The sequence below is a fragment of the Callithrix jacchus genome, chromosome 11, assembly GCF_049354715.1.
Source record: "Callithrix jacchus isolate 240 chromosome 11, calJac240_pri, whole genome shotgun sequence".
Taxonomy (NCBI): Eukaryota; Metazoa; Chordata; class Mammalia; order Primates; family Cebidae; genus Callithrix; species Callithrix jacchus.
This window is the reverse complement of record NC_133512.1, coordinates 77,955,211-77,969,942: the sequence shown is the minus strand read 5'-3', so window position 1 is coordinate 77,969,942 and position 14,732 is coordinate 77,955,211. Positions and strand designations below refer to the sequence as shown.

General features: G+C 38.3%; 1 protein-coding gene across 5 annotated transcripts in view; it reads left to right on the top strand.

Annotated features, from left to right (window-relative positions):
* The window catches only part of COG5 (component of oligomeric golgi complex 5), a 377,608-nt gene that overhangs the window by 51,594 nt on the left and 311,282 nt on the right, over window positions 1-14,732 (top strand). For all 5 annotated transcript variants that reach the window (XM_078343129.1, XM_078343126.1, XM_078343128.1 and 2 more), the window contains exon 6: window positions 9,301-9,421. In XM_078343129.1, the coding sequence (XP_078199255.1) occupies window positions 9,301-9,421 (121 nt within the window). The remainder of the gene's footprint in view (window positions 1-9,300; window positions 9,422-14,732) is intronic.

The window sequence follows — 14,732 nt, the reverse complement described above, 5'->3', positions numbered from 1 at the left end:
ATCTATTGAGAGAATCATGTGGTTTTTGTCTTTGTTTCTGTTTATGTGGTGGATTACATTTATAGACTTGTGTATGTTGAACCAACCTTGCATCCCCGGGATGAAGACTACTTGATCATGATGGATAAGCTTTTTGGTGTGCTGTTGCAATTGGTTTGCCAGTATTTTATTGAAGATTTTTGCATCTATGTTCATCATGGATATTGGCCTGAAGTTTTCTTTTCTTGTTGAGTCTCTGCCCGGTTTTGGTATCAGGATGATGCTGGGCTCATAAAATGATTTGGGAAGGATTCCCTCTTTTTGGATTGTTTGGAATAGTTTCAGAAGGAGTGGTACCAGCTCCTCTTTGTATGTCTGGTAGAGTTTGGCTGTGAACCCACCTGGACCTAGGCTTTTTTTGGTTGGTAGTCTATTAATTGCTGCCTCAACTTCAGCCCTTGTTATTGGTCTATTCAGGGTTTTGACTTCTTCCTAGTTTAGGCTTGGGAGGATGCAAGTTTCCAGGAATTTATCCATTTCTTCCAGATTTACTGGTTTATGTACATAGAGTTATTTGTAGTAATCTGATGGTAGTTTGTATTTCTGTGGAATCAGTGGTGATGTCCCCTTTATCTTTTTTTATCGAATCTAGTTAGTTGATTATTCTCTGTTTTCTTTTTATTAATCTGGCTAGTGGTCTGTCTGTTTTGTTGATCTTTTCCGAAAACCAGCTCCTGGTTTTATTGGTTCTTTTGAAGGTTTTTTTTGTGTCTCTATCTCCTTTCTTTCTTTTTTTTTTTTTTAGGGAGGGAAGGAGGAAGGAAGGAAGGCAGGAAGGGAGGGAATGAGGAAGGGAGGGAGGAAGGAAGGGATGAAGGAAGGAAGGGAGGAAGCGGGGGAGGGAGGGAGGAAGGGATGAAAGAAGGAAGGGAGAAAGGTGGGGAGGGGGGGAGGGAGGGAGGGAAAGGAAGGAAGGAATTCAAGTAATGAGAGAGACATTGCTGACCTGGATCTAGAGGTTTACAAGTTGATTTCTTTTTTTGAGAGAAGGAAAGAAAAAAAATGAGTAAAGGAAAGAAAGAGGAAGAGAGAGAGGGAGGGTGAACGGAAATATTGCTTTATTCTGAAAAAAAAAAAAAAGGGTATTAATAATGGCCAATGTTTCATTTAAACCTATGAGTAGGTGTGATGTGGTATTGACAAGAATGTATATTTTATGTATTTGAAGTGGAGAGCTCTATAAATATTTATTAAGTTTACTTGTTCCGGATCTGAGTTCGAGTCCTTGATATCCTTATTGATTTTCTGTCTCATTGAATCTGAGTCTCTATGTATCTGGGTGTTAGGATCGTTAGCTCTTGTTGTTGTATTGATCCTTTTACCACTATATCTTTGTTGCTTTAAAATCTATTTTATCCGCTACAAGAATTGCAACTCCTGCTTTTTATTTATTTATTTATTTATTTATTTATTTATTTATTTATTTATTTTTGCTCTCCATTTGGTTGGTAAATCTTTCTCCATCCCTTTGTTTTGAGTCTTTGTGTATGCTTGCATGTGAAACAGGTCTGGATGTAACATGCTGTTGGGTTTTGGCTATGTCTTTTGATTGGGGGATTTAGTCGATTTAAATTTAGGGTTACTGCCATTTGATGTTAACTGGCTGTTTGATCCATTTGTTGATGAAAATTCTTCTTTATGTTGGTGCTCTTTACTTTTTGGTATATTTTTAGTAAGGCTAATACTGGTTGTTTCTTTCTGTGTGTAATGCCTCTTTCAGAAGCTCTTGTAAAGCAGGCCTGGTGGTAATAAAATCTCTGAGTACTTGCTTGTTCATAAAAGATTTTTTCCTTCAGTTGTAAAGCTTAGTTTGGCTGGATATGAAATTCTGGGCTGAAGGTTCTGTTCTTTGAGGATGTTGAATATTGGCCCCCACTCTCTTCTGTCTTGTAGAGTTTCTGCTGAGAGATCTGCTGTAAGTCTGATAGGCTTGCCTTGTGGGTAACCTGACCTTTCTCTCTGGCTGCCCTTAGTATTTTCTCCTTCGTTTCAACCCTGGTGAATCTAACGATTATGTGCTTTGGGATTGCTCTTCTTGAGGAATATCTTTGTGGTTTTCTCCGTATTACCTGGGGCTGAATATTGACCTGCTTTGCTAGTTCAGGAAAATTTTCCTGAATAATATCCTGAAGGGTATTTTCCAGCTTGGATTCATTCTCTTTGTCGCATTCGGGTACACCTATCAAACGTAAATTTGGTCTTTTCACATAGTCCCACATTTCTTGGAGACTTTGCTCATTCCTTTTTATCCTTTTATCTCTAATCTTGTCTCCTTGTTTTCTTTCATTAAGTTGGACTTTGACCTCTGATATGCTTTCTTCTGCTTGAACAATTCGGGTCTTTAAACCTGTACATACTTCTCGGAGTTCCTGTATTGTATTCTTCAGTTCCATTAATTCACTTATATTCCTCTCTAAGTTGTCTATTCTCAATAGGATTTCGTCACACCTTTTTTCGAATTTCCTAGTTTCTTTATGTTGGGCTACAACATGTTCTTTTAACTCACAGAAGTTTCTTATTATCCATTCCTTGAAGAGTGATTCTGTCATTGGGATGCGCTCATTCTCCGTCAAGCCTTGTTCCATTGTTGATATGGAACTGTGATCATCTTTAGAGGGAGAGGCATTCTGATTTTGAGTATTCGCAGCCTTTTTACGCTGGTTTCTTCCCATGATTGTAAATTTATCCTCCTGTTCTCTTTGAAATTACCAGCTTTCAGATTAGGTCTCTTGATTGGACGTCCAAGTTGTTAGTTCCCAGGGCCAGAACGGCGGCGTTAAGACTGTTGGTGCTTTTCTGCCCAGGGTTCTCCTGTCTGGCTTCCTTCTTGTGTCCGTAGTGGGCGACTCTGCCTTCCTGGGGCTCCAAACCTCGGTCAGAAGGGGAACCCGTCTCGTTTACTCGGCGCTGAGAGCTGCCGCGCTGAGGTGCCGTCACAGCCGCTACACGGGTCTCAGGAGTCGTGCTAGGGACCTGTGTGGGTCCTCCAAGCCTCGGTTAGAAGGGGAGCCAGCCCTGTTTACTCTGCTCCGAGAGCTGCCGCATCGAGGTGCCAGTGAAACCGCTGCACCGGCCGCAAGAGTTGCGCTGGCGACCCGTGTGATTCCTCCACTGGGGATCTTCTGCTCTGTGAGGGACCAGAATTTGTCTGAAAGTGTGGCGTCCTCTAGTTCTCTGCGCTTTGACTGAGAACTGCAATCCCAAGCTGTTATTGATCGGCCATCTTGGATCGTTCCTCTATCTCCTTTATTTCTGCTCTGATCTTTATTTCTTGTCTTCTGCTAGGTTTTGAATTTTTTTGATCTTGCTCCTCTAGCTCTTTTAATTTTTATGATAAGTGATCGATTTTGGATCTTTCCTTGTTTATCATGTGGGCATTTATTGCTAGGTATTTTCCTCTAGACACTGCTTTAAATGTGTCCCAGAGATTCTGGTATGTTGTGTCTTCATTCTTGTTGGTTTCAAAGAACATCTTTATTTCTGCCTTCATTTCATTATTTATCCAGTCAACATTCAGTATTTGCTTGGTAAATCTTCCTCCATCCTTTTATTTTGAGCCTGTGTGTATCCTTGCATGTGAGATGGGTTTCCTGGATACAGCACACCAACGGGTTTTGGCTTTTTATCCAGTTTGCCAGTCTGTCTTTTGATTGGGTTGTTTAGCCTATTTACATTTATGGTTAATATCGTTATGTGTGAATTTGAACCTGCCATTTTGATGCTAGCTGGTGGTTTTGCCTGTTAGTTGATATAGTTTCTTCATTGTGTCAATGGTCTTTACCCTTTGGTATGTTTTTGGAGTGGCTGGTACTCGTTCCTTTCTATGTTTAGTGTGTCTTTCAGGAGCTCTTGTAAAGCAGGCCTGGTGGTGATGAAATCTCTGAGTAATTGCTTGTTTGTAAAGGATTTTACTTCTTCTTCGCTTATGAAACTTAGTTTGGCTGGATATGAAATTCTGGGTTGAAAGTTCTTTTCTTTAAGGATGTTGAATATTGGCCCCCACTCTCTTTTGGCTTGCAAGGTTTCTGCTGAGAGATCTGCTGTGAGTCTAATGAGCTTTTCTTTATGGGTAATCTGACCTTTCTCTCTGGCTGCCCTTTGCATTTTTTCCTCATTTCAACCCTGGTGAATCTGACGATTATGTGCCTTGGTGTTGCTTTTCTTGAGGAATATGTTTGTGTTGTTCTCTGTATTTCCTGGACTTGAATATTGGCCTGCCTTGCTAGGTTGGGGAAGTTTTCCTGGATGGTATCCTGAAGAGTGCCTTCCAGCTTGGATTCATTCTCTCTGTCACATTCAGGTACATCTATCAAATGTAGATTAGATCTTTTCACATAATCCCATATTTCTTGGAAGCTTTGTTCATTTATTTTTACTCTTTTTTCTCTAATCTTGCCTTCTCATTTTGTTTCATTGAGTTGATCTTCGACCTCTGATATCCTTTCTTCTGCATGGTCAATTAGGCTATTGAAACTTGTGTATGCTTTGTGAAGTTCTCGTGTTGTGTTTTTCAGCTCCATCAATTCATTTATATTCCTCAGTAAGCTGTTTATTCTTGTTAGCATTTTGTCAAGCCTTTCTTCAAGATTTTTAGTTTGTTTTCATTGGGTTAGAACATGTTCTTTTAGCTCAGAGAAGTTTCTTATTACCTACCTTCTGAAGCCTGTTTCTGTCAATTCATCAGACTCATTCTCCATCCAGCCTCATTCCCTTGCTGGTGAGGAGTTGTGATCCCTTGTAGGAGGAGAGGTGTTCTGGTTTTGGATATTTTCTTCCTTTTTGTGCTGTTTTCTTCCCATCTTTGTGGATATATTTACCTGTGGTCTTTGTAGTTGGTGACTTTCAGATGGGGTCTCTGAGTGGATGTCCTATTTGTTGATCATGAAGTTATTTATTTCTGTTTCTTAGTTTTCCTTCTAAGAGTCGGGCCCTTCTGCTGTAGGACTGCTGAGGTCCACTCCAGACCCTGCTTGCCTGGGGATCACCTGCAGCAGCTTCAGAACAGGAAGGGTTGCTGCCAGTTTCTTCTTCTGCTATCTTTGTCCCAGAAGGATACCCACCAGATATGTCTGAGTTCTCCTTTTCGAGATGAATGACTCTTTGTATATACAGGGGTCGGGGAGCTGCTTGAGAAGACAGTCTGTCCTTTATAGGAGCTCAAGTGCTGAGCTGTGAGCTCCGTTCTTCCATTCAGACCTGCTTGGCCAGGTACGTTTACGTCTCCTGCTGCAGAACTCATAACTGCCTTTTTTTCCCCAGGTGCTCTGTCCCAGGAAGGTAGGACTTTATTTATAAGTTTCTGTCATGCTGCTCCTTTTTTTGAAGGATGCCCTGCACAGTGAGGAGGCAGCTTAGTCACTGTCTGCCAGCAGAGTTGTTGCTGAGCTGCTGTGGGCTCTGCCCAGCTGCTGTATGTACTTCCCTGCAGTCCTGTTTATATTGGTATAGTTAGAACTGCTTCGGCAGTGGCGGCCTGCCTTGGCAGTGGCGGCCCGCCTTGGCAGTGGCAGACGCCCCTCCCCCACAGAGCTGGACCATCCTGGGTTCAGCTGTGCTTGCTGTGAAACTCAATCCACAGTGATTCAGATTGCTGGTCTTTGTGGGGGTAGGACCAGCCGAGCCTGATCACCTGGCTACCTGCCTCAGACCCCATTTTTTTTTTCCAGTTGAACAGGTGACTCTGTCTCACAGGCGTTCCAGTCATCAGTTGATATGCCACCCAGATTTGTGTGAGATTTTGTGCAGAGACCCACTGCACTGGCTGAAACAGCCATGCTGGAGACTCGTGGCACTTTGTCTTCCAGGAATCTCCTGGCCTGGCTCCCAGTTTCAGTCCCCTTTTTATCAGTTGAATGGGCGACTCTGTCTCCCAGGTGCTCCAGTCGCCAGCTGAAATGGCACCTAGACCCATGTGAGTTTTTGTGTGGAGACCCCTGTGCCAGCTGAAACAGCTGTGCTGGAGACCTGTGGCGCCCTTCGGCCTGGTCTGTGGGCAATAAAAATCTGTCTGGAAATGCAACTGCCACACACCTTCTGCACTCTCACTGGGAGCTGCAGTCCAGAGCTGCTTCTACTTAGTCATCTTGGATCCCTCCGCAAGAAAAGTTTTAAGACTACTCAGGCGGGTATCTAGAAAAGAGAAGTTGGAATTGTAAATAGCAGGAGGCAGTAGTAAGAAGCTAAGCAGCATAATATAGTGGTTGTCAATTTTGGCTGCACATTGGTGCCACTGGGGAATCTTAAAAACATAACTTATGCTTGGTTCCCATCCCTAGAGATGCTGATTTAATTGGTCAGGGCTGTGGCCTGGGCATTAGAATGTTTTGAATCTACCCACTTGAATTTGTAGTCAAGACTGAGAACCAATGGGCTAGAGAATAAAACTGGTTTAGGACTGAAAGAATCCTTGGCTCTCACAGTGCCTCAGTTCCAAGTTTTCTCCACTTGAGATAAATTGGAGTTTATTGTAAAATGTAAATATAGTACTTCTTTGTGTGTTCTCTAGGAGATTTGATGCTTTTTAAGACTTGTGATTATTTAGGTTTGCCATTGGTGGGAAACAAAGCATGAGTGAATCTTTAGCATCTGGAAGGAATGGGCAGATTCACATATAAGCAAAGTGTGAACCACTGTGCTTGTTTTTTTTTTCTTAAGTTTTATTTTAATTTCCAGGATATATGTGCAGGTTTGTTAATAGGTAAACATGTGCCATGGTGATTTTCTGCACCTATCTCAACCCTCTGTGCTTGTTATTGCTATTTAATAATAGCAATAGAGAGAGCAACAGAGAGATCCAAGATGGCTGATCACTAGAAGCTCAGGCTTGTAGCTCCCAGTGAAAGTGCAGAGAACGAGAGGATGCCACACTTTCAGACGAATTTTTGTTGCTCACGGACCAGGAGATTCCCAGTGGAGGAGCGCCCTGGGTGACCAGCGTGACTCTTGTGGCCAGTGCGGCGGTTTTGCCGGCACCCTGGCGTGGCAGTTCTCAGTGCAGAGTAAATGGGACTGGGTCCCCTTCTGGTCAATGTTTGGAGCTCCGCGAGGGTAGAGTTGCCCATTCAGCTGATTGAAGAAGGGATTCAGGAGGGAAGCCAGACTGGAGACTCCCGGGCAGAAAAGCACCAAGAATCTTGATGCTGCTATTTTAGCTGGCGCAGTGGTTGCTCAGATTTCAGCACTGGGAATTAACAAGTTGGACGTCCACTCAGAGACCTAACTTGAAAGTCGGTAATTACAAAGATGACAGGTGGATAAGTTTACAATGATGGGAAGAAACCAGCATAAAAAGGCTGAGAATTCTCAAAATCAGAATGCTTTTCCCTCTACAGAGGATCATAGTTCCTCATCAACAAGGGAACAAGGCCTGATGGAGAATGAGTGTGTTCCAATAACAGAATTAGGCTTCAGAAGGTGGTTAATACAAAACTTCTGTGAGTTAAAAGAACATGTTCTAGCCCAATGTAAAGAAACTAAGAACCTTGAAAAAAGGTTTGACGAAATCCTAAGGAGAATAGACAATTTAGAGAGGAACATAAGGGAATTAATGGAACTGAAGAATACAATACCAGAACTCTGTGAAGTATATACAGGTTTTAACACTTGAATTGATCAAGAAGAAGGAAGGATATCAGAGGTCGAAGACCAATTTAATGAAATGAAATGAGAAGACAAAATTAGAGAAGAAAAAGTAAAAAGGAATGAGCAAAGTCTCCAAGAAATATGGGACTATGTGAAAAGACCTAATTTACGTTTGATAGGTGTACCTTAATGTCATGAAGATAATGAATCCAAGCTGTAAAATATTCTTCAGGATATTATTCAAGAAAACTTTCCTAACCTAGTAAGGTGGGACAATGCTCAACTCCAGGTAATACAGAGAACATCATGAAGATATTCCTCAAGTAGAGCAACCCCAAGACACATAATTGTTAGATTCACCAGGGTTGAAATAAAGGAGAAAATTCTAAGGGCAGCTAGTGAGAAAGGTCAGGTTACCCATAAAGGGAAGCCTATCAGACTTATAGCAGATCTCTCAGCAGAAACCCTACAAACTAGAAGAGAGTAGGAGCTCAATATTCAATATCCTCAAAGAAAAGAATTTTCAACCCAGAATCTCATATCCAGCCAAACTAAGCTTTATAAATGAAGGAAAAATAAAATTTTTCACGAACAAGCAAGCACTCAGATTTCATCACCACCAGGCCTGCTTTGTAAGAACTTCTGAAAGAAGCACTACACACAGAAAGGAACAGCCAGTATCAGTCATCCCAAAAACGTACCAAAAGGTAAAGGCTATCCCCATAATGAAGAATCTATATCAACTAATGGGCAAAATAGCCAGCTAGCATTAAATGACAATATTAAACTCACAAATATCAATATTAATCCGAAATTTAAATGGATTAAATGCCCCAATCAAAGACACAGACACACAAACTGAATAAAAAGTCAGAACACATCGGCACTCTGTATCCAGATCCATCTCATAAGCAAGGACACACAAAGACTCAAAATGGAAGGTTGGAGAAAGACTCACCAATCAAAGGGAGAGGAAAAAAAAGGAGTTGTAACTTTCGTCTCTGACAAAATAGACTTTAATAGTAACAAAGACTAAAAGAAACAAAGAAGGACATTACATAAGGATAAAAGGATCAATGCAACAATAGGATTTAATGATCATAAATATATATGTACCGAATATAGGAGCACCTAGATACATAAGACAAGTTTTCAATGACTTATAAAGAGACTTGGACTCCCGCACAATAATAGCGGGAGACTTTGGCACCACATTGTTAATATTCAACGGATCAATGAGGTAGAAAATGAATAGGGACATTTATGATTTGAACTCAGACCTGGAACAAATAAACTCAGTCAATATTTATAGAATTTTTCACCCCAGGTCCACAGAATGTACATTTTTTTTTAGTATCACGTTACACCTGTTTTGTAAGTGACCACATAAATGGAAGCAAATCACTCTTTAGCATTTGTATAGCACTTCACAGATTTAAATGAAATAATGGTTGGCTGTTTGTTATTTTCTTTCCTTATTCCTTCCTGTCTCTGCTGTTAAGCACAATTATCGGCATAAAAGAGGTTTTTAATACCTACTTTTAGATTGCATTCCGGCCTGGGCAATAGAGCAAGACTCCTGTTCTCTCTCCCCCTTTTCTCTTTCTCTTTCTTTCTTTAAAAAAAAAAAGTAATAAATTTTCGTGGATCAACTAATTTAGCATTGTGTTGTTTGCACAGGTTGCCTGTGATTTGCTTCGGAGAATTATTCGTATCCTGAATCTCAATAAGAGACTCCAAGGACAACTGCAAGGGGGAAGTAGAGAGATAACAAAAGCTGCTCAGAGTCTCAATGAACTTGGTAAGTTTTTTTTTTATTAAAAAGTTAGTAGAGATTTAAAGAGTTTTTAAGTCACTTGATTGGTTGACTTGTTATCACCACTAGCAAGTACTGTTAAACAAATTTTAAAAATAATTGGCTGTATACAGTATTGTAACTGCTCTCAGAATGTGTAAGTACAATTAGTTGATTTCTTTGAAATGCTATTTATTTTAATTATAGTAAAATTGGCCTTTTTTTATATAGATGTCTGTGAATTTTAACACATAGAGATTCATGTAAGCACCATTACAGTCTTGATACAGAACAATTCCATTACACCCCCACATTCCCTCATTATCCCTTCATGATAACGCCTACCTGCTTCCACTAATCCTGGCAGCCACTGATCTTTTCTCCATCATTGTGGTTTTGTCTTTTTGAGAATGACACATAAATGGAATTACAAAGTAGGTAACCTTTTGAGGCTGTCTTCTTGTACTCAAAATAATACCTTTGTGATTTATTCAAGTTTTGGGGTATACTAATAGTTTGTTACTTTGTGTTTGATTGAATACCATTGTATGAGTATCCTGCAGTTTGTTTATTGATTCACTGATTGAAGGACATTTGTGTTGTTTCCAGTTTTCAGTGATTATGAATACAGCTGCTATGAACATTAATGTACAGGTCTTTATGTGAAGTTAAATTTTCTTTTTTCTAGGAAATATTCTAGAGAAATGATGCTTTTAAGATGACAAATCCCATGTTGATACTATGCCTAGCAGATTTTAGAAATGTATTTCTTTGTTCATTCTTTCCTCAAACATTTATTACAGGACCTTGACAGTCAAGCATTTAATGTCCATGGTTTTGACTGTTAACCAGCTGCCGAGTCCATAATGCAGTACATCGTATTTTTTCAGGCAAAATTTTGAATAGCTAGTGAGTGCACATAGAACTGCCCAATATTGTGTTTTAATGAGGCTTGGTGGTTTTCTTTTCACTGGGTACCCAATAGTTTTTCTGAGTGGACATATATAGTGGTATTCGTACTTTACAGGTTCAGAAGTATTTGATTGTATCCATTTCAGATAGTAAGAGTCTGCTTACTTTTGGGTTGTGCTTTGAAAGCAGTTATGCCAAAATAGTATCCAAGACATGTGCATTACATGTTCTTTCTGAATTTTCCTGTCTTTGATTTTTAGTTATATAGTTATGCTTATTCCATATTTTTTAAATTAAGAAAATCTATCCTTCACAAATTAGGCTTTGATAGCATTACAGTTATATGCTACTCAAATATAGGTTTTGCTTAGGAAAATAATTGGAAATGTCTCTAACTTGTGATTTAGTATGCTTAGAATACGTTATATAAGAAGTTAAACTTTTGAGCTGAATATAGTGGCTGGCTCCTGAAGGCCCAGTTACTTGGGAGGTGAAGGCAGGCAGTTTTGCTTGAGGCCGGGTGTTTGAGACCAGCCTGGATGAACAGAACAGATCTCCTCTCATTCTAAAAAAATAAAAATTAATTGAGAAGTAAAGAAAGTTAAAACAAAATAGAAGTTTAGCATTGTAGCATGTGCCTGCAGTCCCAGGTACTTGGGAAACTGAAATGGGAGGATCACTTCAGCCCACAAGTTAGAGGCTGCAGTGAGTGAGCTGTGATTGCACCAGTGTTCTCCAGCCTGAGTGAGAGAGCAAGAACTTGTCTCATAAAAAAAAAAAAGTTAACTTTTTAAACAGTGAGTGATACTTGTGTGTTGTTTTCACAGTATGATCTAAGCAGAGAAGTGTAAAAATTTCAAGTATCAGCTACTGTTTTGCTGTATCACATTTAGTATCTGTGTACCAACAATAGTTTGTGGGATTATGGAATCATTAAATTCTGATGTATATTACTCCAAGGCTTATTAAGTATGTTTGTCATCACTGACACTCCTTTCAGTATTAAAAGCATTGCTAAATTTTGATTGGATTATGATTATCATTTTTTCTGTAATAGATGCTGTAATACAAATGGTGATTCTTTAAAAAAAATGGCACAATTATTGAGCATCATGTTCTGAGTTGGTATAATGCAGAGTGTAAAACCATTAGCCTTCTAGTGTGCTGTTGGCTTTACCTAAAGTTTTTATAAAGATTGTTAAAAAGTTTTTGAGAAACTATAGTTTGTGGTGGAATGATCTCAAAGTAGATTGAAGTAATCTAATTTTTCAAGCTTTGCAGTTGATGTGTGGTTTAATATTTGCAAAGACATCATGTCTTTTTCATTCACCACTGTAGTTCTTTCTTGACCCATCCGGGTATTTATGACTAATAAGGAGAAACCAAGGAAAACTAAATTACTATATGTGAAATTAATACGTGAATAAAAGTCATAATTTTGCAGTAACTATTGTAGTTATAATACTAAATGACACTACAGTTGGATTATCTCTAAAATTGTGTCTTTATCAATATGGTTGTTTTTCATAAGAAAGAATAAAACGATGAAGAATAGTAGTGTTTATACCACAGACCCTTGAAATTAACTTAAAAGCAATCTTTCAAACCTGAAAGGTTTTGAGGCTTGATTTGGGATAAACACATGAAATACATTGTCATCTGGAAATTAAGTATATTCTATGAGACTGGGGTGTGGAGTGACTACTAGTGGATACAGATTTCTTTTTAGGGTGATAAAAATGTTCTAGAATTAGTTAGTGGTGATTGTTGTGCCACTTTGTCAGTGTACTAAAAACCACTGCATTGTATACTTTGAAAGAGTTTTATGTTATAGAAATTTGAAATTAATCAGAGTTGTGTGTATTAATATCTTTGCATTTTTATTATGGATTAATATTCCATTGGTGTATTACAGTTGCTTTATCCATTCACGTGCTGATGAACATTTGGGTGATTCCTAATTTTTTAATACTATAAATTAAGCTGCTATGAACATTTATGTACAAGTCTTTGCATGAACATATCCTTTCATTTCTCTTGGATAAATACTAGGATTGGAATGCCTAGATCATATGGTAGGTATATGTTTAGCTTTTGAGAAATTGCCAGTGTATTTTTCAAAGTAGTTGTAATGTTTGCATTCCTACCAGTAGTATTTGAAAGTTCTACTTCCCCCTACAACCTTGCCAACACATGTTACAGTCAGTCTTCTTAATTTTAGTCATGCTAATAGGTATATTGTGGTGTCTTGTTTTGAGTTTTCAAAGAAAGCTACTATAACTAATAAAAGAGTTGAGGAAGATTTCAGTATACTAGATAAACATACAAAAAATTAATTGTATTTCTGTGTACTTTATTAGCAACAAGCAATTGGAAATTGAAATTCAAAAATACCACTTAAAACAGCATAAAAAGATGACAGACTTAGGGATAAATCTAACAAAAGATGTGCAAAACCTGCAAACTACAAAATATTGTTGAGAACAAAGAAGATCTAAATCAACCAATTTTGTTCATCAGTTGAAAGACTTAATATTGTTTATTAAGATGTACACTCTTCCCAACTTGATCTATGAATTTAACACAATTTCAGTTTAAATTCCAGCGGGCTTTTAGAAATTGACAGGCTGATTAAAAAATTCATATGGAAATTCAGAAGATCTAGAATAGCCAGAATAACTTTCAAGAGAAAACAGAGTTGGAAGAATAACCCTGCCTGATTTGAAGACTTATTATAAAGACTTCTTTAGTAATCAAGTCATAAAGATCAATGGAACAGAGATCCCAGAAATAGACCCACATATATACGAACAACTGATTTTTGACACATTTAGTAGAGAAAAAATAGTCTTTTCAACAGATGGTGTAGGAACAATTGGATCTCAATATGCAAAACAGTGAACTTGTATCCATACTTGACTTCATATAAAAATACTAATTCAGAATGCATAAATGTCTTCTTTTGAGAAGTTTCTATTCATATCCATTGCCCACTTTTTGATTTTTTGTTTATTTCTTTTCCTTGTAAATTTGTGTAAGTTCCTCGTAGATTCTGGGTATTAGAATTTTGTCAGATGGGTAGATTGCATAAATTTTCTCCTATCCTGTAGGTTGCCTGTTTACTCTGATGATAGTTTCTTTTGCTATGCAGAAATGATTTAGTTTAATTCGATCCCATTTGTCAATTTTGGCTTTTGTTGCAATTGCTTTTGGCATTTTCATCATGAAATCTTTGCCCATGCCTATGTCCTGAATGGTATTGCCTAGATTTTCGTCTAGGGTTTTTATGGTTTTGGGTTTTACATTTAAGTCTTTAATCAATCTTGAGTTAATTTTTATATAAGGTGTAAGGAAGGAATCCAGTTTCAGTTTTCTGCATATGGCTAGCCAGTTTTTCCAGCACCATTGACTAAGTAGGGAATCCTTTCCCCATTGCTTGTTTTTGTCCGGTTTGTTGAAGATCAGATGATTGTAGATATATGGTGTTATTTCTGAGGTATTTGTTCTGTTCCATTGATCTGTATATCTGTTTTGGTACCAGTACCATGCTGTTTTGGTTACTACAGCCTTGTAGTATAGTTTGAAGTCAGCATGATACCTCCAGCTTTGTTCATTTTGCTTAGGTTTGTCTTGGATATACAGGCTCCTTTTCGGTTCCATGTGAAATTTAAAGTAGTTTTTTCTAACTCTGTGAAGAATGTCAATGGTAGTTTGATAGGAATAGCATTGAATCTATAAATTACTTTGGACAGTAAGGCCATTTTCAGAACATTAATTCTTCCTATCTGTGAGGATAGAATGTTTTCCCATTTGTTTGTGTCCTCTCTTGTTTCCTTGAGCAGTGGTTTCTAGTTCTCATTGAAGAGGTCTTTCACTTCACTTATTAGCTGTATTCCTAGGTATGTTATTTTCTTATAGCAATTGTGAATGGGAGTTCATTCATGATTTGGCTCTCTACTTGTCTGTTGTTGGTGTATAGAAATGCTTGTGATTTTTGCACATTGATTTTGCATTCTGAGACTTGGCTGAAGTTGCTTATCAGCTTAAAGAGTTTTTGGGCTAAGATGATGGGGTTTTCTAAATATACATGCCATCTGCAGAGACAATTTTATTTCCTCTCTTCCTTTTCAAATACGTTTTATTTCTTTCTCGTGTCTTATAGCCCTGGCCAGAACTTCGAATACTATGTTGAATGGGAGTGGTAAGAGAGAACATTCTGGTCTTGTGCCTGTTTTCAAAGGGAATGCTTCCAGCTTTTGCCCATTCAGTACTATATTGGCTATAGGATTGTCATAAATAGCTCTCATTATTTTGAGATAAGTTCCATCAATACCTAGTTTATTGAGAGTTTTTAACATGAAGGGATGTTGAATTTTATCAGAGACCTTTTGTACATCTACTGTGT